General features: G+C 43.4%; 3 protein-coding genes across 3 annotated transcripts in view; 1 reads left to right on the forward strand and 2 right to left on the reverse strand.

Moving 5' to 3' along the window:
- The window catches only part of nedd9 (neural precursor cell expressed, developmentally down-regulated 9), a 142240-nt gene that overhangs the window by 39312 nt on the left and 75675 nt on the right, over nt 1-27253 (forward strand). The window lies entirely within an intron of this gene.
- Nucleotides 1-27253, reverse strand: part of smim13 (small integral membrane protein 13) — a 117953-nt gene that overhangs the window by 5583 nt on the left and 85117 nt on the right. The gene's annotated exons all lie outside the window — the stretch shown is intronic.
- tmem170b (transmembrane protein 170B) lies at nt 16017-26761 on the reverse strand. The gene is made up of 3 exons (XM_070847089.1): nt 26584-26761; nt 18568-18738; nt 16017-16147 (listed from the first exon to the last, which is right to left on the reverse strand). Exons 1-3 carry the CDS (start codon nt 26759-26761, stop codon nt 16017-16019), a joined length of 480 nt encoding a protein of 159 aa, XP_070703190.1.

A 27253-nucleotide genomic window follows, 5' to 3' on the forward strand; every position in this document is an offset into this window, starting at 1 on the left:
TAAATGTTAACAAAAGTTTTGTGGCATAGTTTGTGGGCATAGTTTCCTCTAAATGTCAAATAAAATAGTTTTTCACAAGTCTTTTCTCAATTAAGCAACACTTTTTCACCTTCACTGGGAATAAATCATTAAAACAGGAGCACTTGGGACTGGAAACATGGGATTTTCAGGTAGTTTAGGTATATTAGCTGTAATCAAAATCAAATGCAGGCAGATCTGACTTTCATCATGGTTTTTCTCTGAAATACGAGACGTTAAAAAAAAAACATCACGCTGTGTCTTTCACTAGAAAGTGTAATTGTTTTTGGATGATGCAGAAATCATGTTAAAGGTAAATGGTATAAATATATGTGGCCTCCAGTTTACTGTGACGCACTGAGCAGTGGTGGAGAATCATACAGCTGTTGCTGTGTGCTCAGCTCTCTTACGCCCCCTGTGGAAAAAACAGAAACATAACTTAAACCTCTTACACCTACTTTCATAGTAAATTGTACCTTAATTAATATTAATCACAAATAAAAGCACATATGAGCCAAAACACTACAGCTGTAACATTTTTTTAAAGTTTATTCTGCGTCCTTTCCCTCATAAAACACATCACTTTATTTACAAAGACTAATACACTTTCATTGTTCTTGTACTTTACTTATAATACAATATTTTAATCCAATACACTATATTTCAGAGGTAAATATTTTACTTTAATATGTTTATTTTACAGCTGCAGCTACATTGCAAACCTATGATGATCTTATAAGAAACCGTAAATTGTTATACAGTAAATTAAGCCACCTGACAGTGTATAAAACAAGTACAATTAATGCAACAATAATTATCCAATAATCCATTTAGGCGTGTACTGAGGGCTTTTACTTTTACAGAAGCACGACTCTAAATGAATGATAATGTTGTTCCGTCACTGCTGGATGTGTAAAAAAGCAGCTGTGCCAACGAGATCCCCACCTCAACTTAAAAAGGTGATTATATGTCAGTCAGTTTTTGCACTGGAGATTTAAAAATGAATGTATATTGAACTAAACTGAATCTAACTCCTCCAGCTCCTGGGAAAGTTTTCAGCACATCCTCGTGCTTCCACTTCCACTGTGACAATCTGATCTTTCTCCTCACTTCCTGTCATATTTGATAACCGCTCCGTGCTGCGATGTGAAGCCTCTGGGCCCTCTGTCAGTTTGTGCTCACCGCTGCAACTGACTGATTTAACACTCAAGTCTGATTCTCAGGTCTGTCCACGCAGAATTGAGCATCAAGTTCACCCCAAAACATTGCTGATGTGTTCAGGGGGCTCGATTGGGTAGAGGAGCAACCCCTCAGTTGAGTCCCACATTGATGAATTATACATGCCTCGCATCACACCTCCCACGCTCCGGCTTATGTAATGTCAGCCACGCGTGGAGAATCGTATGCCGTGTACGAGTGTCTATGTGGATGTATTTATAACCACACTGGGATTGAGGGAACGGTGACTCATTCTCTTTGCTCTTTATTTTTACCCCACAATCTGCCCACCCACCCATCGCCTATTTCTAAGAAGAAGAAGAAAAAAGGGAGCATTTGTTTTGATGTTACCCAACTGTACAGTGTTTTTATAATATCTGCATCTTCTTCAACCAAACCCAGAAAGATGTAAATAAATATGAGATTAAAAGGCCTCCTGTAGGATGATTTCTCCTCTATAAACAATGCTGTAATAATGAGATCAGCGGGATCGATAGCTCTATGATCTTTATTCGTCTACAGAAAAACAATTTGTTGATTATTTACGTCCATCCTCTTAGTAGTTTTCCTGAATCACAGGTTTTGGGGTGTCAATAACCAAGCTCTCAGCTAAAATTAAACATTAATACATTTTTAGATTTCAGATTTAGATTCTTTCATATCTTGAACTTAAAAAGCAAAGCAGGCCAAAGAATGGGGGAGTTGAAATAAATCACTTTTGGCAGTTTGAGTCAGTGGGCATTCACTGAGTCAAATAATTTGCAGCAAAACCCAAAGCTGCTTCTCACAGCAGGTTTAAGACCTTCTAATGTGCCCAGAAGTGTGGAGATATTAATAGATCTGTTCACGACCAGAAGCTGTATAAAAGATGTGGACGTAACTTCTGGGTCTGATAAGTGAAGCCAACCTGCCTGCATTGTTTCTGATAGTCAGCAGAGTCCAATTATATGGAAGTCTATAGAACAAGCCACCTTCTCAATTGATTTATTACCTCAGGAAACACATTCCTTGTGAGTTTATGGTCTCAGTCGCTAGTTTCAACTCTTCTTCAACCCATCATGATATTTATTTAGTAGATTTTGGCCCAACTTAGTGTAAAACAGGTGATAAAGCAGGGTGTGCTTCAGGGGAGGACTACATTTTCACTAACCAATCAGAGGTGGTCTTTGAGGAGCGAACATCACTTCTGGTTCCAAAAGACCAAGATGGCGACGGCGATAAAGCCAAACTCAAGGCTTCAAAAGGACGGTCCACAATCCAGTGAGTGACATATATATATACATCTTATATCTTATATCCAGTCTGTGTTGATGACTCATGTACTTTGTGTGTCACTGGAGGATTCACCTAGCTGCTCAACATCAGCACACATGAAACATGAAGAGCGCCACACACACAGTAACGTGTTCCCCGCCATCTCCCTACACTGCCTCTGACCAGAACCGATCAGATTTTTGTGCATAATCACCATTTTAAGAGACTGCAGTCAGCACAAATCCAGCATTATGTTTTATTACATAATGCTACACCTGCCGGCACATCACTGTCACATTCCTGCTCAGTACAACGGCATCTACTTCCAAAGCTACAGAGGCGGGAAGGTCAGCGCCCCCAGTGAGAGTAATGTGCCCCAGTCCCTCCCTTCACCGAGTCAAAGTCACAGGATGGCAAACGAAGCCCAAATCAGCAGCGACATGTCAGCAGTGGCTTGTTACCGCTACGGCCCAGCGTGCTCAATCAAAATGTCAGCGCTCGGGCCTGGCAGGAAGGCTGAGGTCCAGGCAGGCAGGTCTGGAGGGGGCCTGATAGGGTCCACCATTGTCCCTCCATCTGAAGAATGCCGTCCTCCCTCTCTGTGGTATTTAACTTATCAGCTCTGTGCGACACAGAGGCGGAGCTGACAGGGTGGCCAAGGGTGGTCCAGGCCCCTCTGGTCACCTCCTCAGAGTCAGAGTCAGCTAGCCGGCCTGTTCGTATCATTGACGGATTACTGAACGTCCCCACTAGGTTCAGGGGTGTAAACACCAAATGACCACAAAGAGACACAAAGGACACAAAATGACTAGAAAGAGACAAAAAGGAGAAACAAAATGGCCACAAAGACACAAAAATGCAAGATGAAGACCAAGAGACAAAAGAGATGCTAAAAGATCAAAGATAAAAACAATCACAAAGACATTAAAAAACAGACAAAGTGACTACAAAGAAAGGTGAAGGATTGTGCGCCCCTAAGATGATGCCCACCTTGAAAAGTTTTCCGCCCCCTGATGTTACATAACTGTTCTGGAAGGATGTCGGGTTAGACGAAGCGGCCCTGAAGAGCAGGGACAAACGTTTTTATGGCGGGAATCCATTATTCATGAGGATGAAGCTTGTTTATAGCAAAACTCATTTAGATCAAGAAACCACCAGACACTTTGCAGTTAGCACTGATGCGAACACGTTACATAACAGAGCAGTGGAGTGGATGGAGGAGGAAATCCTTTAGTCTGGTGAAAAAGCATCCGACATACTCAGTGTGCAGCGTGATGCTATCTCAGCTGTGAGACATGCCCTTATCATCACATGTCTTATCATCACACTGCGTGAAACGTGTCATCCTCGAACGCACACTTCGCATCTGATAGGGCCTCTTATCACGGCGTCAAATCGCTTTTGTCCATCAGGAAAGGAAGGAAACAAGATTAAACCAGAGGCCAAAGAAAGAAAAGGGCAGATTTAATTCCAAGACGGCGACATTTCTGCTGATGTGAAGCTTTTACAGGCAGAGTGACCAGAGGTGCTGGTTCAAATCCCTGCAAGTCAATGTTTTAATCTCCATATCCTGTTGCTGCTGGATGATGGTGATGATATTATCTCCCTAATGATGTTTTCAGATGTTAAGTTCATTTTTTTTAGAAATATATTATATATGTTTGTATGTTTTCCAAGAGAAAAGCCAGTGAAACCAGGATGCGCTCTTACACGGATGTTGTGGTCTGATGGTGGCGCTACAGGAAAGTTAATGGGGTTAATGTGGAGAGAGGATCTCTCCTACGCTTGGACTAACAAATCAGAACCAAAGTGCTGTCGCTTTAACAAACACACCAAACTCTGTTTAGACTTTGTGATATTTTAAAAGCTTTGTCGCAGAATTTGGGACACGAATGCTGTTTTTTTTTAACGACTTTTTAAAAAGGGAGCTACAGTTCACATCTGCATTAACTCTTAAACTCGCTGGGCCTGATTCTGGCAGTTCACTCAGGGCTCACGTTGGCTGTGTAGTAAGTTCAGTGAATGAATCACTGAACATGCACAGTGTTTGTTTGACGTAACACTAAATGGTAAATGGTCTGTATTTGTAAAGCACCTTTCTAGTCATCTTGACGTAGAGGAGTCGGAGATCAAACCACCGACCTTCTGATTGATGGATGACCCACTCGTCCTTTGAGCCACAGCCACTAATGTCTGTCTATATGTGTCAGCCTTGTGATGGACTGGTAACCTGTCCAGGAGGACTCTACCTCTCACCCACTGTGGGCTCTGACAGACTCCTGTGCAGGATAAGCAGGTACACGCAGATAATGGATGGATGGAAAGATGGATAATTACCTGTCAGTCTACTGCTGATAACATCCTCTTTACATGGATGTCACTCACAGATGTGATGTGTGCAACTGTAAGTCAATGATTTCTCTGGATAAATAATGATAAAAATAAACCAAAAAACAGCCCATCAGCTGCAGACCATTCTCCCTGTTTCTTTTTTTTCTAAATTATTCTCCCAGGCCGAGCCACAGCACTGTGAGCGACAGACGCTTCAGACGAGGCAGCAGGCCATCACTCCCGCTGTGCCACAGGTGAATATAAGGCTAATGCCTCGATTTACAGGGGATCATCACTGCTTGGATCGGATATTGACCGGCTAAATGAGTGATGGGCTCTCTGACTCAGTCGCCGGTCCCAGCGGCTCAGAGGATGAATCACTGTGGGGATCCCAGTGGGTGATGTAAGTCGGAGCTGGACAGCCTGCAGCTCGGAGTGAGGGATGCGATGCTGCTCTCTTGTGGCTTTTAGGGAGAATTGATGTGCAGCTTTGAAAGACTGCAGCTGTGACAGTCCATTAATTATTCATCATCATCGTTAATAGCTTGCCGTACAGTTCTGTGAAATCTACTGGCTGGTTGTAATTAATCATCTTGTGTCTCTATAACTTTTGTTCTGCTGTCAAAGTTTGTTTGGTGACAAAGTCCAAAGATCTACAACAGTCCTCACAGCTCTGAAGCTCACTGAAAAACAAAAAACAGTCCAAAATGTGTTTTGCTCTTTAGCAGCAGATGGAATAGTTGGCCAGACGTTGGTGTCAGAAGTGCACACACAAATAATTGCAACTTTATTCTTTGACTCCAACAGAAAATGCTCAGGTTCACTGTTAATCACGCCTCAAAGATACAGTACAACTCTCCATTTTGCACCTCAAAATACTACAGGTACGTTTATTTTGAGTATAAAATCAAGTTTCTCCCAAAGATCAAATGCATATTGAAGAATTTGGGCATGTAAAGGTCCTGCCCTATTTTTCCTAAGAATATGAGGCCCCACATTGAGGATTTAAGGTTTCCTGGATTCCTGCTCATTCATCAAAGTTCTTCCCGTCTGGTGCTGGAGACAGAGCCAGAGAACCAGCGGCTGTTTGCTGACGTTTGTCACACTGTCCCTCACACGCGACCACTGTTGGTCGAGACAATAGTCCCTCATCAGAAAGTAATCATCGGCGCAGGAGGAACCCAGCAGGGGATCCCACATTGTTCTTATCGAAGAGCAGACGCTCTGCAGAACAATGGTGGCAAAGAAGAAGGCCATTTTTCTCAGAGACAGGAAGAGGAGGTGACTTCCAAAATTAATTGTATTAATTGTGGCTACATTTCCTGTAATCTGATTACTTTGTCAAATATAATCTGATGATACAATTTGTCACCTACTTTATCACCTATAAGTAGAGAAAAGAAGTTAAACACTTTTTCACCTCTTCAGACTCCCAAAACTCTCACTGTTCAAACACATTGTCCTTCATCTTCTCTTCTACAGTCGAACTGTCATTTCTTTCAGAAGTTCCACTTCAACTGAAATTTTCAGCCCAATTTATCAGCTGACATTTCAACTCCTTTCAAAAGTTCAACTTCACTAACTCCTCACACTGAAAGGGCAACTCTGGTATATTTTAAACCAGGGTCCTATTCATACATATGCAGGGTTTGGAATGACTGTAAAGTACCAAACGTTTTGGCCCAGTGGGTCACTTCCGCTGTCATTAACAAAACAGACTTTCATGTAATCTTTTTAACCTCACAGAACACAGGAACTGGTGAGTTACCACCTAAACAAACAGATCAATGCAGCGACAGACCAGCTGCTCCGCTTTGTCAATACAGTCTGGTGGTTTTGAAGAGAGTGATGTAATGGCTGTTTCTGGTTTTAAGAAAAAGGATCTTACAGGTCTGTGTCTGCAGAGATCCTCTCTGTAATGTTGTCAGACACTTCGAACAACAACCCGAGCCTGTCTGAGCCAAAAACACTTTCACAGGACTACTTTGATCAGGATGGGACTACTTTACAGCCATCGCAGTCTCATAACTGCCCGTTGAGGCCAGAACTTTCTGCACCTAACAGGCATTTCACACCCAAATGACAGTATGAATTAATGGGATCCTGGTTTTAAAATACTGAAATTACCCTTTAAAGACACTTAAATTTCAGAGTGCTTACACTATAACTGCTCTATCTATATAGATCTTCAGTATTTATAAAAATGTTATAGCCTGTTTATTCTTATTAATCCATGAAAAGGATCAGAGTCTCTTTGAAATCACATCAGAGCTAAATATGGAATTACTGGAAAACAATAAAGAAATCAAGCACATTTCTGACATTCTTTTGTCCATAAACACACTCAGATTTCATTGTGTTGGCACTGTAGGAGAATATGTTCCATGTTTAGGATATTACAGTCCAGGAGGTCGGGACGGAGGAAACCCAGGCGGAGATCACAGCTCCGTCCAGACGGCAGACGCTCTGATGGAGACTGGCCTCATGAACTGTTTGTTGTCTGTGCTTTATATACTGTACATTATGAGCAACTGGAGTCAAGTCAGCGAGCACAAAGGCAGGGTCAATAATGTGAAGTGATCTGCTGGGTCAAAAGACTTGGCCTCGTTCCAACCATTGTTGAGGGGGTGTTTTTTTTTTTTTTTTTTTCAAAGCAAGCATGCAATCCCCTCGTCTGCCCTCACACTCAACTCTTGAGTATTTCCTGTGGAGGAATCAATAAGACAATAGCAGCGAGTGGCTCAGTGGTCAGAATGAAAGGACAGCTCTTTGTGATTGAATGTTTGGATATGCAAAGAGGCTGTGACAGACTGTAAACAGTCACTGCACACAATATAGTCTCCAGAGCACCAAGGAAGGTGTGCAGGAAGTTTTTACCTCTGTGTGTGTGTGTGTGAGACATGCCTACAGTTGGAAACACAATGACATAACGACAGCTGAGATACAGCACCAATGACAACATTAATCATACCAAAATTCGCGTTTTCAGGAAAAATGACCAAGGTGACTTCCTGCTGATCACATCCATCTCTGGAAGATTCATCAGCTGATAGTTTCAGGAATTTAGATTCATTCAGTCTCTGACCGAGAACTGCATTTTTCTGCTATTTCCATTTAATTATCTGCATCTCAAAGTCATACATTTTAGTTTTCAGGATCACCAGGGATACTGAAAAACTATTTGGTTGAAGTATTGGATGGATTAAATATAGAATTTGTAGAGTTAACACCATTGTTACATCCCACCATTTGTTGGACTTATGGGGTGAATAATTCTTCCCCATTGACACTTGATATTACTCAACCACCACCTTCAAAAAAGAAACCGATTAAATACGAGGAAACAACCAGGACACTGACATCAACCACAACAGTTGAGAGACAAGGACGCTAAACAAAAACCCCATAGAGGAGGAGGACCAGCAGTCCACAACCAGAGGCCTCCCCTCTGCAAATGGAGCCCGGGGCCTTTATCCTCTTCCTCTCAGGGGCCACGTGCAGCTCATTCAGGACTGATCAGGTGTCGAGGACCCGGGTGGAGCCATAGACAGGGGAGCTAAAGGGACAAACAGCACAGGAAACACATCCAGCCACAACAACCATCAAGTTGAATCTTGAAGGTACCTGCGAGGATCTTTGGTGTAACTATTGGCACACACAAGTCATGTGACCAAGAAATAACAGTTAAAAACACAACTTTTCACTTAAAGTAACTTTTTCTCGGTAGCATTCAATTCAAACCACAGCCGTTGGTATATAAAATATCTAATAAATGCATAGATACAGGATCCACATGTTGCAGTGATTCAATGGGATTTGGGGTCAGTTAACATTACTGTCTCTGCTGAACAGTACACTTGTGTATTTTTGCCAGTTTATCAAGTGCCGATAAATACCAAGGGCACATTCCCTGGCCTCTTATGAAACACTTCCTGCCCTCTCAGCAGCCGCTGACCTCTTATCAGCTCTGCTCAGCCTCTTTCTCATATTGGTTATAAAACGACCGTCCACATGGCTGCTGATGACTGGAAACCAGGAGCACAGTCACAGGCTCTGTTCTCCGCCATTAAAAGAACAAAATAACAAAAAACAAGGTGATAACAACTCAGGACCTTTGTCCTTTCAAAATCCACAAGCATGCTGATTAAATTCCATCATAGTTATTCATAGCCCTCCTCCTCTTCCTCCTCCTCTTCGCATTACAAACATGTTCAACAGCATAGACAACTGGCAGTGCCGAGGGTTGGACATGTTATCCAAAAAAAGCCTTGAAAAAGTAGCCGGCGGTCAAATCCTTTCAAGCCGGGGAGGAAAGCACATCACACGGCTGGAATAGCAACAAAATGTCAAATCAGATAACCAATTGTGTCTGGGTCTGAGCTGTTTTCTTCGGTGGAGTCTCGGGTACAATCAACATACTTTAGGAGGTCCTGCCCCTGTCGTTACAACGATGAGGCATCACGTACTGGAGGCTTTTTTTGGGTGTCATACCACCAAATGAAAACAGCCAACTTCCTCTCGCCAAAACACAATTTCTGCTTCTCTAAAAATGGTCTCTGCAGGAGAGCACGTACAGAAAATATAAGTGCCTGAGCCGACGTGGCCTCAGCGCCACCAGGAGACAAACCACGAATGGAGGTGGCTCCTCTGACCCCGAGGACAATAGACACAGAGAGACTGAATTATAACGCCCTCACAAACGGGGCTGTTGTGGTGCCAGCTTGATGACGCCTCACTGAGGGCGACACAGCAGTAACTCATACTAATGAGTCTGATTCGTTACTCTTACTGCTAATTTGGATTCATGACGGACTGAATCATTTACAAGAACGATGCCAACGGGGCTCTTTCTGAGGGGGGAAATGCAAATCATAATTTTTATTCTAATAATAATTTAGTACACATCAAAACTGTGATACTTGCAATATCCTGTCTTGTGTTGCTGTAACAAGTGAATTTCCTCGGTGTGGAATAAATAAAGCCTCTCTTATCTCATCTTAATTGTCGGCATATTTACTGTAACTTTGCGAATATAAAAAAACACTTCACATCATTGCATCACATGGATCATTGCTGATAATGTGATCCATAAACTGTGTGTACAGATGATGTTAAAACGGCCCTTTTCAGAGTCCACTGTACTCCACTATACACAGATATAATAAGGCAGGAATGAGGAGGCTTCAGGTGGCGTTTAATGAAACATTCAGAATCATGCTTGGACAAGCGCAGGTCGGTCGTGTGTTTGGGACTATGAATGTTCCTACTCTTTATGCTGTGTTAAGGAATTTTATGCATGTTTATCTGTAGATTAACCAATTTAACCCTCAACTGAGCCCCCACAAAATAACACAAGGTGGTGCTTTTAACGTTGAATCACTGTGGAATGACCATTTCTTTTGTTTGTTATTTTTCATATTGATGTGGATTCATGTATCTGAACTTGACGTTAATCACAGTCAGAGGTCACATGTTCAAATAATGTTTAGTCAGAGCGGCTCAGTGGAAGTCAGTCTGTCGGTCGCTCCGCTCAAAAGGAGTCATCTCAACAACTAACAGACCGTCATGAAAGTTTGTACATTCTTGGTCCCCAGAGGATGAATCATAACAACTCTGATGACCTCCTAACTTTGTTCAATGAAATTTCTCGACAACTATTGGATGGATTTTCATGAAATTTGGTTGATTTATTTGTATTTTCCCCAGGATGAGTTGTAATAACTTCGGTGGTCTGTTAACCTTTCCTGTAGCTGTCGTATATCGGGTAGGTTGGCAGACAGGAATGGAGGGAACGGACACAAACACAGAAGAAGGCAGAAACTGTAAAAAATTAAAACTTACAGACTTGGGCAGACAGGTGCAGGGGAAAATCCTGGAACAGGTAAAGGTGAACAGCTAAACACAACGACATGAACCAAAAACACACTGACAAAGAAGGAATGATCAGATCAGCTGATGTGAAGGCTAACAAGGGAAGGTGAATCAAAGAGCAACAGGTGCAGACATTCACTAACACACAAGGGCAGGAAGTCTAAAGAAGCAAAACAAATCTACTACAAAATAAAACAGGAAACAAGGACGGTTACAAAATCAAAAACATAACCAGGGAAGTCCAAACCCAAAAATAATCAACTTAGCCAAGAGAGTCTTTAAACACAGAAGAAGGAGGAGATCATGTCAGTAGCGCCATCATAATGAGCAGATTCCTGCAAAACTAATAACGTTCCCATCAGCCTCAGCTGTACTTTGTGTTTAGTGCTGATGTTAGCATGCAAACATGCTACACTAACAAGGTGAACATGGTGAACTTTATACCTGCTTAGATCTGCATGCTTTATCGTTCAAAAAGAACATTATCATCTCACACAGACGTGGCTGCTGCAGCCTCTGTCTGAACGCTCCATTTAAGAAGTACAGAACAACCTGCTGCTTCGCTCTCGCCTTCGACATCATCGTGTTAGCAGGAGCTGAATGATGTGAATGAGGGAGAAACACCGGCGGGTTCAGGAGGTTTTTCACAGGCGAGGACAGTCGGCCTGCTGAAGGGCAGGAGGAGGTCACGTGTTCAACAGGCCAAATCTAAACAGAGCTTTTTCACACACATTAAGTGAAACATGGAGCAGGAGAAAAAGAGTGGGGACGGTCTTCTTCCATAGTTTGAGGGTGTCGAGAAACACCGGGGACACATATTCATGTTGAAAAGGGATTTTGTGGATTTAGCATAAAAAGGGACCTTTAAGTCAGACTGAACCCACAGAGCCTTCAGAGAGCTGATGTACTGCAGCTCCCTCTGGAAATTATTTTTAAAAATGTTGGGCTTCTAACTTTTTACACTGACAACTTTGCTAAACCTGGAGAACATTTTCTGTCCTCAGCTAATGAAGTATTTCTGTGCTCTTTCACCTCCAGGTAATGATTGGAAATAGGACGGAAGCGACTGACAAAAACCTGAAAGGAGAAACTTAAGTAGCCAGAAACTGGAGGGAGAGTGATGACGACCCACAAGGGCACCGAGGAGGAGGAGGAGGACAGCTCATGGATGAAGAGGAGGGGGCAGCAGTGAGTCTTTATCAGCAGGGATCCTGTGAAAGACTGATGCTGCTGCTGCTGCTGCACATTCGGGGGATACTACAGATCTATGAAGGCGGTAAAGAGAGATAACAGCACTCCTGAGCGTTTATTCTGCAAAAGATTTTTATTTCAACCGACTGTTGAGTATGTACAGGAGAACAATTTGTACATAAATAGGCAATAGTTATAAATATCAGCGGTTTGGCTGGTACAAAATTAAAAAAAGAACATATCGTACATTATCTACAAGTGCCACTTTGGGTTTTGTACAACATTGTCTCTTGTTGGATTGTCCGTTAAGTCCATTCACACATAATCTGAGCTGCACTGCACATGCAATCGCAGCGGGTAAACAGTATGTGTCCGGGGGGAATATGTGGCATTTGGACGACGGTAGACTGAGCGGGCAGCTTTAGTTATAAGCCTATGACAGAGACAGGATTATTGAGCTGGGCGTCTCGCTGCAGAGCGATGGCATTTTTAAAATCTAGAGGGGATTATTAGTTGCTGGGTGTCTCCTTAGATATTGCAGTACACACACACGGTCACACAGCCACTCAGACGGCGGCTGAATCACAGAACCTGGAGCAGAAAACAAAAAATATACGTTGTGACCGGTCATGGCACTGGGTGTGAATGCTCCGACTGTGTGAATATCAAAATACTATCCAGTGGTTAGTTTGTTCAGTTCAGCTGTTAGATACACTTTCATCACTCTTCTGGTGAAGATCTTTGCACACTATGGCTATTTACAGCTCAGGATGTACAGTAAGTGCACTGATCTAACAACTTCAGTCCAGTTCTTGCAGTTTCATCGGCAGAAAAGTCATTTCTAACACATTGAATAAAAAGATTTCCAACACTTTATGTAAGACATTGCTTAGTGAACTGCTGCGTCGACTCCTCTGAACACAGCGTCACTAACAATTAGGTCCTCACCCACTCTGACGCCTCGGGGGTCGGCTGAAGAATGTGAACAACCCCCTCTAATGACAGAAAATAAATTAATATCCTGTTATACTACTCACATGCACAACCACACGGGTCGACACCGAATACAGCGACAACAACACTCACATGTCACGTCTCCTATGAACCATACGTACACACAAACATGCAGAAACTGCCGCACAAACAGCTTCACAGAGATATCACTGCTATGACAGCAGGTGAGTCATCAGCAGCGACTCACATTTGGTCCCTGAAATTGAGCTAAAACATTCAAATGGGTAGTATGGACGATGTGCAGAGCATTCAGGGGATAAAAAGGGGGGTTTCAGATGACTTCTCTGTAATTTTACACTTTAATTTTGGGGGGGAAATTGGGGTATGAAATGTCTGTATCAAAACACTTTGTCCATCATTTTAAAATCCACAATCATCTTTCAGGCATTCAGGCTCCTGCTTCTTTTCTGTGCAATATCGCCCTCCTGTGTGCTAAGCTGGTACTGAAGGTGAGTTGTGTCAATTACATAACTCTTATAAATACACGGCGTTTACCTTTAGAGCTACAAAACCACACACACACACACACCTCACGACACAAAACATCTATTTGCTTTTGTCAAATTCGTATCAGCTGTGGTTTTAAGAAGTCGCACCACAAGCCTGGAGGCCGTTTGATACCCGAGCCAATGTGCAAATGTTTCTCAAACTGGGAGAAAATGATAAATGGTGGCTGTGACATCAGTCAAATGAGACAAAGATGATAAATAAAGCTAAAATGTGAGCGATACTTTGGCATTACAACCTATCTCCTCTCACCTCGGGCTTAGAGCTGTACACATGAAGGCCCTGTTTGAATTCAGGGAAGTTTTATGGGCACATGAGCGTTAAACTTCGATACCACCTGTGAAGAACTCAAACTAAAGCATCAACATGATAAACCAGTCTGAGTACATACAGTAGCTTCAAGCACATTCTTAATAGATGATCTTTTACAGTTTACTTCATCAGAACAAGACCATCACTGATTTCTGTGTATAACAGCTGTGATACTGGATCGGGTCACACCAGAGTAGTTTCGTCGCACACTGTGCTAAAACAAGGCAGATTAACTTCAGTGCAATATGCAAAGTCAAACTTAAGGAACACGTGTTAATACACACAACAAATAAAAGAGGGAGCCATAGAGTTATGGCCATCTGAGCAGCAGAATCTGTCCGACCTTCTCCGCGGGGAGGGATGGCTTTCCACAGGGGGGGATTTACGCCGAGCAGTGCAGACGGCGTTAGTAACACTTCAGCGGGCTGAGGAAGGCTGGATTCTAATGTTATTACAGAAAATCTGCACTAGGACCCACAGACACAGAGAAGTTTGTCTGAAAACATGTCAGAGCTCCACTAACCCTTTTTATGAGCAACACGTGAAAAGACGTGGAAACTGAACCGACTTTCTATGTCTGCTTTTAAGAAAGAGGTCATAGTTGTGAGAAAGATGCTTATTCACTTTCTCCGTCCTCTGTCATGTATATTATTATTTCTAAGCTATTTATTTGTTGTTAATATTAACGTATTGTTTTATAATGATAAGTACTGTTGGTTGATTAAATATTCTAGACGTTTGCTTTGTTTAGTTAACATTTGGATCGTATTTTCTTTTGCTAGTCATTTATTCAGTATAATTATTTTATTGCTAACACATTTAGTTTTTGTATGATTAGTATTTTGTTTTGCTTTTGCTGTATTTGTGAGCAGGGTTTGCTGCCTGAGGTTATACACAGCAGGTAGGCAGGTGGAGGACCAGCATGCACCTGGGTGGGCCGCTTTGGGTTTTGATTTCTTTGTTCTTTAGTTTAAACAATAAGAAATGCAGAAGAAGTTTGCACGGACGAAGGACTTACACCATATGCCAACATGGTGCTTCAGTGGCCCTTTGATTCTTAGTCTGATTTAGTTTTTTTGACATTACATGTACGCTGAAGACTAGAAACAGGGAAACAGCTTGACTGGTTCCGTCCAAAGGTAACACCTCTGAAGCTCACTAATTAATTATCTCGTTTGTTTAACACGAGGTGTGAAAAAGAGAACTTGCTGTTTTACGGGGGAGGAGTGGCGGGCAATTTCTTGTCCTCTTCACTTCATGAACTTAAGCACATAACTGACTGTAAAAATGCAAATTGTCATTTTTAGACTGATAGAAGATTTACATCATATTACTGCTTGAGCATTTTCGGTTTCCAGTGTTTATGCTAAGCTAAGCTAAGCTAAGCTAATCGTGTCCTGGCTGTAGCTTCATATTTACTGGAAAGACATGACAGAGGTATCGATCTTCTCATCTGACTCAAGAAAATGAATAAGCATATTTCCCGATAAGTCGAAATATTCCTTTAACCCCTACTGGTGCTCTTGTTGGCACTCAAAGCCAAACGTAGCGCTGATGCTGGTTTTCTCCTCCACGTCTACGGATTTCACACCTCAAAGAGCGTCTCAAACATTCCCAAAGTGCAAAAAAATCAAAGCTGCATCTTGCTCATGAGTTGAATTGTGTAGCTTTTAAGGAAGAGGAATGGTGGTGATAATGTGAAGACCGAGAGGTGAGGCTGATGTTTAACACTGAAGAAAATGGTGTTTTTGCTGATGAACACTGTTGGGTCGTCACTCCCTAAACACCCCTCGCTGCTTCACTTTTGTTCTTCTTGAGCTGATCGCCAAAGCAGATCGTCAGATCATCGTTACAGGTCGTCTCTCTGCTGTTTTTAAAAAAAAGAGGGTTTTTTTTCCCATCAAGTGCAACAAAAAGCCTTCAAGAGTCAGTGGCCACAAAAGGCATCTAGATGTCCCAGAGAAGGCTGTTGGCACAAACAAGTGATGTAACTCTGGAAACACCCAAAACATGGCTTTCAAGTCCAGAGGCTGAGGATGGCGCCGTCTCCGCCTGGTGCTGCTGTCTGACGTGAAGACAACCGGCCTGCATTGAGTTCCCTCTAAGCTGCAGTGTGACTGTGGCAGCAACAGAGCAGAGACACTGGGGGGCGCTCTCTCCTCCACCCAGCCTCAAAGGTCCGGAGCGTTTCGGCCTCCTCTCCCTCCACAAACCCAGCCACGATGAGCACCTAAGAGTCTCTGGCTCGATTCATCCTCGCTGGTCTCAGCGTCCGTCCTTCAGCTCGTCCGGGGTTCGCCTCACAGGGTGGCCAGGATGCGTGAGAAGGATATGACAACAGAGAGGGTGGTCTGGCCCACACCGAACACCAGAGCCTCCAGCGGCGCCATGTCCTTCCCTGCCACGCGGTACACCCCCGCCACCGCCGCGCCTGAGGGAGACAAAACACACATCACCAGCGTTAGTACACACAGGGAGCTAACAGATGGGCCGGCGCACAAACACAGCTGTCTGTCACGGCCTGGCACCATTACCACAGAGCGTCCATTCACAATGACGAGCACAGAGGACAAACACATCCTCCCTCATCTTTTTCATCCATCAGCGCAGCTTCTCGCCGCTTCTGCTCTCAAGTGGCTTTTTTTTGTGTGTGGATATTTATTAAAAAATGGTGGAGCGCTCATGTGGGACATCATTCATGCCACAGCCACATACTGCGTTGACTCGACGAGCTTCCAACTACAGTTTTTCACGCTCGTCCTCACAAAGTGCTGTTTGGGCCATCGTCATGGAAACAAGAGGAACTTTTTATGAATCCTGGAAGCAAACCAGAATGGCCTGATTTTTGTGCAAACTAAACAAAAGAGAGATAAAGTTAAAGATAAAGCGGAGGGCTAACCAGAAGTTAGGCCCAAGACGCCAGCACACTGCGCTCTATGGGCCCAACAGAGTGGAACGTCTGGGTACTTCTTCTCCTGGGAAGTCGAACTTTTTTAGCTTCATGTGCCACTGAGCAACTTTCATAGGAATGAACGGCGCCCCGCCTCCAGCTCTGTATCCTCACCCTCTTTATACATTCATGGGTCACTCACAAGGACAGAGAACCTCAGATTATGAGGTGGACTGTGACTTCATTCTCTGCTCTGGACGCCATTATCCCACTGAGTCTTTACAGAGCAAAACGTTGTTAAATGCTATTGAAATATTCTGAATGTCATATAGATGATGAATATTTGCTGAAGTTACCACGATCAATAACATCTGATCAAAACACACCACACAGTTATATATATATATATATATATATATATATATATATATATATAACAAAGGAGTCTCATTTAACTATGGACATTTACAGTAATGTTACTGAGAAATACTTCACAGGCTGATGGTTCTTCTTACTAACACAACGTGACCTTTCCTTTGCTCTGTCCTGCCACGCTCTGACTTTAAGCCAAGCCGGTGTACACATGCAGGGTGAGACTGAGGGGTGTGTGCTCACCGTCAATAGTCCGCTCTCCCTGATTGCTGCACATTAACATTAATAATAAAGCGTCTTTCTATTTTGGGGGCCGGCTTACGTCTATGGTGGAGAGTGATTCATTGAGCTACGCTGAGATAGATTTAGGTCTATTTACACACCCTGAGGTCACTCTCTGTTACTCTGGGTGGGTGTTTCATACATTTGCCACTTTATACATGGTACGATGTATCAATACCAGAAGGATATTCTTGATAATTGATCATTAATACCATGATATTTCTTTTTAACCACCATCCCTACTTATTCATGAGACCACAATGAGAAATCTGGGATTTGGGTTATGGTAATGTGGGGCTCAGTATTGAACCGCAGCACTATTTTGGTGCCAGCTGAAATGTGTGGCATGAAAAGCTGGTGTGAGACGTCTGATCATAACTTTATACATTATTGATTCTTTGATCAGAATCTCAGACAGTTTTGTTTAGGCAAAGTTCATATTTGGCTTCATTTATCATTCGAGAACTTTGTTTTCTTTTGTATCTCCTGAAGTAAGATGGGTCCTCAAGGTCAAGTAATAATGAGGGTGTTTCCTTGCCTTGTGAAAGACATATTTAAAAAAACAAACAAACACTCACAGCAGTGATTAGCAGTGCCACAATGACTACTAAACTGACTTTAATGTGTAACATCGGTGTAATGTCCCTTTAAGACGCCTGTCAGTTCAGTTTATTTTGTGACTGAGTGGCGCATTAAGTATTAACAAATAAGAAATTAATTATAGCACACGCTGCAAACTAATTTGTCAGGCTCCTGAGGGTCTGGGGCAGTTTTGTAACTCAGCCTTGTGGGAGCCATGTTGGTGTCCAGCTCTAATGTGATGTGACAGAGTTTAAATACTGTCTTGCTTCAAAGGCTACATTACTGCACCCCGGTGTCAAATCAGTACATCCACATTACATATTACCGTTATTCTTCAAGGGCGAACGCACCTTGTGAAAGCTGCACTAAAATGATCATCACATTTTGTAAGTCATGGCACTGGATCGAGCCAAAAACACTGCGATAATTTGATTTTCTCCGTATCACCCAGACGTACTTGAAGTTTTTTGTGCTACATTTCCAAAAGAAAAAAAAAAGAAGTGAACAAGAACACAGAAGAAATCGTTGCCTCCCTGTCAGCTCCTGTCTCCCTCCATTTGACAGGAGTTAACACACAAACTCCCGACATCCCGCTCTCTTTCCCTCCCTGTCGCCTCCTCTCTTTTTCTGGTTGACTTAAACGCTGTTGAGGTCGGTCTAAAAACAGGATTAACACACAAAAAAAAGAAAGAACAAAGTAAGAGTAGAGTAACCGGTGGACTTACTGGTGATGACTCCTCCGGAGAGGGAGGCCAGGAAACCCACGCTGACCAGCACCAGGGTGATGAGGCGGCCCCTCTTGTGGCGCTGCAGCATGACCAACATGAGCAGCCCCACCGCCCCGTGGACGAAGAGCGAGGAGAAGAGACACCACAGGAACACCCAGTACCACATCTCTGATGACGGGGAGACAAAACACAACCCAGGCGGGACGTTTGGTCAGATACAGCCGGAAAACTGTGACTGTTGATGAGACATTTCATTCAGCTCACATTCAGGAATCCATCAGAGCGACAAACTCACACCTAGCATGTAGTTTTAGGTACTTGACTTGAGTAGAGAAGTGCTATTCTATACACGTATTGGACCTTTTACTCCAATAGCTGGAACGATTCGTCAATTTCGTCAAATCACTAAGTCACTATTTTGCTAGGCGAATTATTATTTATGTCATTTTTCAAGTAAAACCACCAAACATTTGCTCAAAAGTGAGAGATTTTAATGTCTACTTAATGTCACTTAAAGTCACATTTAATGGTGTCACCTTGTGCTCTGGGATAATGTCTGATGTTTTATACATAAATATATCAAATGATCAATAATGAAAATCACCATTCTACTACTAACCTACTAACCTACTTTTCACATTACGCTTTTATAACCAGCTCAGAAAATATTAGAAAATATGGCGCAACTGTTTGTAAAATAGTTAAAATCATAATATACAAAACAATATTAAGTGCTTAAGTACATTTGGTACTCATCAAGAATTTCTACACTGTCGTATCAGCATCTCAAATAAAGGATGTAAATTCATTTTCCACAACTGTCAAAGTCATTTATCAGCAAAAAACTTCCAGTGTCTCAAACTTGGGGATTTGCTGCTTATTTAATAGAACTGTAAACTCCATATCTTATCTTATCTGTGGGTGTTGGGCAGTCAGTTGGATAATAGGAGATGCAGGAGGTGTGATGGGTGTTTTTACTGTTTGGCATTTTATAGAGTGAATCAATCTAAGGGATGGGACGTCTCCAAGGAGCCATAAGATAAATCTGAGAAACTACAAAATAGGACAGCAAAGAAGAAGAATAAAGTTCAGCTGCGGACGTTTGCATCGGGGAACTTTTCCCTAAACTTTTTTTAGTGTGAAATGTTGGACAGTGTCACCTGTTCTGATTTAAAAAATGATTCAAATGAAACAATGAGAAGCTTTGATAGACGCATGCATCAAGTAAACAGCCATAAGGGTTGGGAACTACTGGACTAACTCATTTATCATCAGGGTGATCGACCATGAAAGGTGGTTAAAGGAGCAGTGCACTGATTTTAGACATGAAGGTCAGTTTACTGGTCTTCTGTGGCGCTGCAGAAAAGAGCTGAAAAAGTGATTAGTCAATTAATCAATGAGTTGATTGCCAGAAAATCAATCCGTCACAGTAGGTAAAAACACAACATCCCCATCGTGCAAACTGAAAGATCTCATGGCTCAGAAAGAAAAGCTATCCTGCTGTTTGGCTGATTGCATTTCACAGATTTACGCATTACAGACCTCTGCAGCTACAGATCAGGATACACAGATCCTCCTGGAGCTGCACACCTCTGTGAGGGAGGATTTCAATCTACAGCCTCCACGCTCTAAGTCAGGGCTCATCAAGGAGGCAGTCGACCATGGTAATGTACCTGAGGTGAGATGTATGAAACCGCTCCGAGTCGGATTTCAGACGAGCTGCACAATGAGCAGTAAATGAAACATGTTGTCTGAAACAACTGTCTACAGCTGCCTTTTGTGAGAGACTGTAGATCAACCATTCAACATTACTACATCACTAATCACTTTTTCACTGCTCAACTCAAAACGCAGAAGTTTTTCAATCCCCAAACTACCACCTGAGCTCCACTAACACAACAGTTATCGCTGAGAAAACATACCAGAGGATTGATTTCATGAGAAATCAGAGGGCAGCCACATTCAAAATCATCCTCTTCCTCCTCATCTCTCTCTCTCTCTCTCTTTCTTTCTTTCCATCGAACAAACCGGCTTTGCATAAACAGCCCAGGCCTCGTTGTGCTCACCAGCGAGGGGCCTTTCTTTTGCACCACTGGCACCGTGAGAGCAAGGAGAAGCCAGCTGGCCGTGAGATTATTCTAGAAGAAAAGAGTGAGGAAGGGGGCGTCCAGCATGGATAAGAAAGACCAATCCAAAGTACAGGAATGTGGTGTGTGTGTGTTTGTTTGGATGATGGGACATAAACAGGAAGTGTGACATTGTTGTGTAGTTTAAACATCTGAGGGCACGATTCTGTTAGAGAGGATTTCTCAGTGCTTGAGACCAGAGGGAGACGTTTGCATATACAGCTAACCTCGTGGCTCCACAGCCGACTGAGCGCCTACATCTACTTATTGATCCAGCATCAGCTGTGGAGCCGAGCGGAGAGAGAAGTGACAGCGCTTGTCACACGGCGGCTCTTTGTCCTGCATGACTGGGCACATCACAATGTTAGATCGCGCTGCAGAATCAAACGGCTCCCACTGCTGTCTTTCTACAACCATCGGCGGAGAGGAGGGAGCCATCAGTGACAGGACCGGGGATGGCAGAGTCAGAGGGATGGATACAGGAAACGTCTCACGAAACAGCGGGTGCTTTCCATCCCGCTAATTATGCTCCCTTCCATCCTCTGGCTCATGACCCGGAAATCAATTGAGGTCTGCCGTCATTAAGGATGATCCAAGAGTATTAATGTGTCTCAGAGGAGACGAGGAGAGAGGAGGCTCCCGCAGGAGGAGCTCATGTAATGTGCACGTCATATCATTCAGACCGCAATTACAAGCAGCTGAGTGTGAAAAACTGTTCGGCTACAACTACAGATGTGTCAAGAATAAACTGGATAAAAGAGGTGGACAGTGGAGCAAATGTTGATGTGCCTTAAACCTGCACTTTTTTCCAGTGTCCAGCAGGAGGCGACTCCACTGGTGGCAAATAGTCTGATTGTATGGAAGTCTATGATTTATTACCTCAGTAAACACTTTCCTAATGAGTTTATGTCATCAATGGCTACTTTAAAGTGTTCTTCAACACAGCATGATGTTTATTTAGTATGATCCCATTCAGAGTTAAACAGATAATAAGGACTACACTGTGACCAACCAATCAGAGGTGGGTCTTCGAGGAACCATCCATCCTCTGACGGAGGATATGTCCACATCTTATATACAGTCATTGGTGTTTATTCAAATATACAACAATAGAGCAGTTTTTATATTCGTTAATCATAATATCAGCCTGAGTCTAAGGAGGACATCAGATTTATTATACCTGTGGTCTTTCATAAACTAAGTACACTACATATTTTTTTTAGAATATTTATCGCCCATTCAGCTTTTTCTGTAACAACCACATTATAATTGTCTATTTATGTTATTTCTATCAGTTCTAATCTATAACACAATATGTTTTTCTTTTAAACTGTTATTGTTGCTGCATTATTTCTACACATTTGATAATTAGGATTAACTGATGCCTCCTGAAAATGGAGTGAACGATGACGTCCTTGCATGCAAGCGCAGAGCCGTGTTCACCAAATGGAAAGTACCCAGAGTTATTCTGCCCTGCTGCATTAGGATCCCTCAGCGGGTCCTAGTTGCACAGGCTGGGCATCTGCCACCCAACTAAAGCCTGGACGGATTAACACAATGCTCAAAACAGGAGCACGAGGGGCCACCAGAGGACATGTCCCACAAACCACCTCTGCCATGTCCCCGCAGTCTGGCACCCAGTGGCAGTGAATATCTAACTACATTCACTTTGAGACTGGACTAAAGTACAATTTTAACATACTTCTTTGCTTGATTATTTCCATTATATGCTAATTTTACACTTCGACTTTGGATACTTAAAGTGGATTTTGCTGATAATATTTTTGCATATTTACTGGAATTTCTAATGCAGGACTTTCACTTGTACTAAAGTATTATTACATCATGATATTGGTACTGAAGATATTGGCACAAATCTGTCGTTGATGGATAAATCGGTAACAGTCACCTGCCAAGCTGTCCGCTATCATTTAAACCAACATTCAAACCACTTAGTTTAAGGGATTTCTGCTTCCCTTCTTGGTGAATTAAAAAGCTTGATGTGATGTGATAAAGATATAAATTAACAACTTGACAGAGAGAGAATTGGTGGGTCTGAAATGTTTCGGTGAAAATACATGGCTGGTTATTTACTAGATATATAGAAATGACTCTTGGCAGGTCATTTTTTTAGTTAAGCAGATGTTGGAAGCTGAGCCGAACATTTAATTTCAGGGGACAGCAGTGCGGGTGGTCACAGCTCAGAAACAGCACCTATGGGGTGAGAGATGAGCTCGGCTCGAGTGCTGTGTCACGTTCAGAGATACGAGCGGCCAAAACACAGCCAGAGCACGGCATTAACTTCCGCTAATCCGCAACTACCGACCAAGGTCTTTGTCAGCACGGCAGATCAGGTTGGCTCATCTGTCAGCAGTGAAGCATAGAAAAGGCAGGGGATCATGTTTTTCGGTCGCTTGATAAGAGGTTCGAGTTTTTGCTGCAGAACATGAACCAGTCAAAGTGCAGGAGCTCTGCAGGGATGTGGAGTTCATCAGTCAGGAGTAAGAATGATGGATTTGTCCCGGTGCAAGGAGACAGAGAGAGATGGGACATGGCTGGCTGGTACTGATAAAGCTGTATTGACTTTGCCCCGAACACGGCCCAGTGAATCATGAACCGTTCAGCTTTAGAACTCGGTTGAAGATCTAAGGCAGCAGAAACAGTAACATCTTTTAAATCACTATACTTAAAAGTTATCTCTTATTATGGTTCACTTGTTTATTCTATCTATCTATCTATCTATCTATCTATCTATCTATCTATCTATCTATCTATCTATCTATCTATCTATCTATCTATCTATCTATCTATCTATCTATCTAGTAGCTAAGTGTTGCTGTGTGTGACGTGAGAGCCGAGAGAATGAAGCAAACCTCGGTCAAAGATTAGCCGCAATATAGAGAGAGAGATATTTGATTCGTCAATACTTCAGCAATGACAATGCACTCTTATACATTTAATGGGTCTGTAGTCGGTGGTGGGAACCCTCCAAAGTAGGAGGGAAATGTTGATTTAACTTTTCTTAAAGCTACTACAGGGATCTTTCATTTTGTGTTGATTTCAGCGGCCCCTGTGGACAAAAAGTATTTTCCCGAATGAAGTGCTATAAAGATCTTGATCTGACTTGCTTTGCTCGGCAAACGTAGCTAACAATAGCTACACTGTGTCCTAATGGCAAGCGAGCATCCGACTATCACATCTCTGAATCTGTGAACTAAACCACGTACTTATCAGCTGTGCGCTCAGGGTCAGACGGGGGACTTAACCACTAAAGTAAAAGATGGAGGGGTACTCGCTATCGCAGCACGTTTGCACTTTTTAAACAGGAAACACGTTTTACGTTGTGATATTTAGATGTTTCTTTAGTGGGAATGGTCTTTATCAGCGTGTTATTATTATATGGCTTTGGTGAAGACGTGATTCTGATTCAGTCGATTATGACATTAAACGGTCTGTTATTTTATTGTAGACCGTTGCTATGGACGCATTCCTGATGACAGAAGCAATAAAAACATTTTTAAATCTATATTCTACGGCATATTATTGATTTTTTGAGTATGAAGCTGTGTAATAAGCAGGACAATGTACAGGATCATTCAAGATTCCTGCACTGGCCTGTCAGGGGTCGTTTTGCAATAATGACCTGCTTGCTGTACATTAACCCTTAATGGTCAGTTATGATCTCCCTCCAGAACAGCTGCAGCCTTATTCAGGTTTTTGTAGCTAACTGAGGAGGTTTAGTATAGATAACTCCTAATTTCAACTTCACGAGTCTACACATCCTCGTCCATTATGCAGCGCTCTAAATGCGAGCGACAAAGCTGACAAAGTGTTTTCTCCCGTGCTACATGAGCACAGGCCAGGCAGGCTCGAAATAGCCAATATAACCAGTCTTCTTGCTGATGGTCTTGTTAGCTTATGTAGGTCATATAGAAGCATCAGTGTTAAACTCAGACTGTTAAACAACCAGTTAAAAACTCCTGGCAGCTGAAAAGAGCTGCTGAACACACTGTCATTCACCTGCTCTGTGTTTGCACGGAGTTGCAGAGAGCTTCATATTTTGAAACCTTGAAAACATAAAACCACAATGACATCTGCACATTAGTCAGCCATGCAGATGTTTTTCATAATTTGGGTGAACCAGCTCTTTGAAGATGACTGTACAGAAACATAAAGCGTGCAAATAAAAGTCTTGTGCACACACAGTTACAAATCACAAAACTATGCTCCTGCTATGGTTTGCTGACGTGAAACTGCACACAAATCATAAACAGGAAATCCATTTGTCTGATGAACTCCCCAGGGCCTGAGAGAAAGGCCGGTGGGGTTGGCGTATCTCAAAAGTTTACATCTGCTGGGGGAGCGTTTTGCTCTTGTTCACGGCTCACAGGCTCTACCCCTGACCTTATCTTATGTCTCGGGAGGTCATTTTTCACCTGGCTGGTGAACTGCGGTGTTCAGGGGGATCGGGTGGCAGTTTCATGCACCCTGCTCGCCGAAATCCGGGCGTCAGCTCCTTGCAGCTTTCTACACGCTGCTGCAGCTCCTCTTCCACTAACTTCTACATGCGCTGCAGCTTCCTGCTGAGTCAGCATCATTAACTGCCTCTTTTTCGCTCTTGCTTGATGTGTTTCTCAACACAGGATGTCAGCTGCGTTTTATAAGATGGGTACGTGCCAGCTCGGCTATGACCACATGTCCGCCTTTGCTTCACTCTCACGCTGCAGGGAGGAATCCAAGAATGTCTCTAATCTGGTGTTTATGTGACAGAACTTGTTGTGCCTTTATACGTCACCTTTCTTCCCCTGAACTTCACCCTTTTCATACATTTGACAGTGAGAAAATGCTGAAAATGTTTAAAACAGGCAATTTTGTTGTCAACTTCTTGTTGAGGAAGTCGGGCCTGCCTGTAGAGGAAAAGATAAAATGCCCACACTGTGCTTTTTTTGTTCCTATACTGTGTTTTTGTTTTTTTTTTTATTTCATGTGGACTTCACTGACCAGGTTTTGAACCCGAGATCATCGTCCTCAAGGCTCCTAAACACAAATCCTCAAGAAAAAGTGAGAATCATCACCTTTACCTGAGAGAGATGTTCCACTGTAGGAACCTTGTCAGTCATGTCCATATGAAATAGAAGAATAGGGAACAAGAAAACCAGCTTGCAGGCATTTTCCCCTTTTCTGGTGTACATAATTTTGACAGCAACTCTGAGGGAAGCGCCTCATTTCACTGTCATCTAGCGACAACTGACACTTCAGCTCTCAGCCCATCATGATCCTCCCCACCATATATTTACAGCTTAATAATACCCTCACAAGAGATCTGCCATTGCCCGGCCCTCCCATTCAAAACTCCATTGAGAAAATCATGGATTTAAAGTCATCCTCACTATTTCAGGAGTCTAGACAGACAGTTGTGGACGCTGCCTCTAACTGCCCCTTCATTACTCAACTGCAAGACAAAGGGAGGAGGATGGAGGGGGGGGGGGGGGCAACATTTCATTTACTGCACAGCCAAAACGCATTCAGGCAGCAGAGAGATTAATTAGCCGCATGTTGTGACTATTTTCATGCCATCCACTGACTCCGCACGCATGGACAGAGGAGTGGCATTTTTATTGTGGACGGACGGACCGGCATCCACCAGCTGGGGGTGGTGAAGGTGGTTGGTGGTGGTGGTGGTGGTGGTGGGGGCTGAGGTGGTACAGATGCCCCCCCACCCCCCATCTTTCAGCTCTGCCCTTCCTGCTCACTAAAGCATGTGAGGAGATATATAACACATGTAGGTTTATTCTGCTTTAAAATGGACGCGCTATAAAACCCAAAGTGCAGTGCAGCCCTGTGTGTGGACAGCAGAGAACATGCACACACCATTCATTCCGCATACCTGTGAAGTGCTGCAGCGTCGTGCCCTGCACCCAAAGGCTCAGCACTTGCTGCACCGACAGATTAACAGAATAATCCCGGTTCGTTGTCATGTTTCTGCCGCCGCCGCCGCCGCTGCCGCCGCCCGGGTTCGCACCCCTCTTTATCGAATAGCTGTACTTGGCTTTAGACGAAGGCATGGAGGAGACCGGGGTGGCATGGGATGTGAGGCGGCTCTACCCGGCGCGGCTCGCCTCTACCGGTGCCTCTGCTTCGGCTTGACGTCCGTCTCCGCTCCGGGAAGGGAAGGGCCGCTGGCTGGTCGGTTCATCCTCGGCGGTGGTGTCGGTGGCGGCGGCTGTGTGGAGGCCATGATGGAGATGGCAGCGATGGGAGCGCAGGCAGGCAGGCAGGCTGGCAGGCAGGCAGGCAGACGCACGGCCCGGCTCGGCTCGTCCTACATCGGCTAGCCCCGCTACATAACCCTTAAAGGGCCAGTCCCCTGCTTTTTGAATGGGGGGTGGGGGGGTTACAGCTCACGGAGACACATCCCCGGGACACTGACGTCGCTTCATGAATGGGAAACAAAAGAGGAAGGTGAAAACGTGCGTAACACAGAACGCATAAAAACTGTTACGTAGCAACATTGGATCGATATTAAGCCATAAATCAAATACTAATTATCTCCACCA

Source organism: Pempheris klunzingeri, chromosome 16 (genome assembly GCF_042242105.1).
Source record: "Pempheris klunzingeri isolate RE-2024b chromosome 16, fPemKlu1.hap1, whole genome shotgun sequence".
Classification (NCBI taxonomy): Eukaryota; Metazoa; Chordata; class Actinopteri; order Acropomatiformes; family Pempheridae; genus Pempheris; species Pempheris klunzingeri.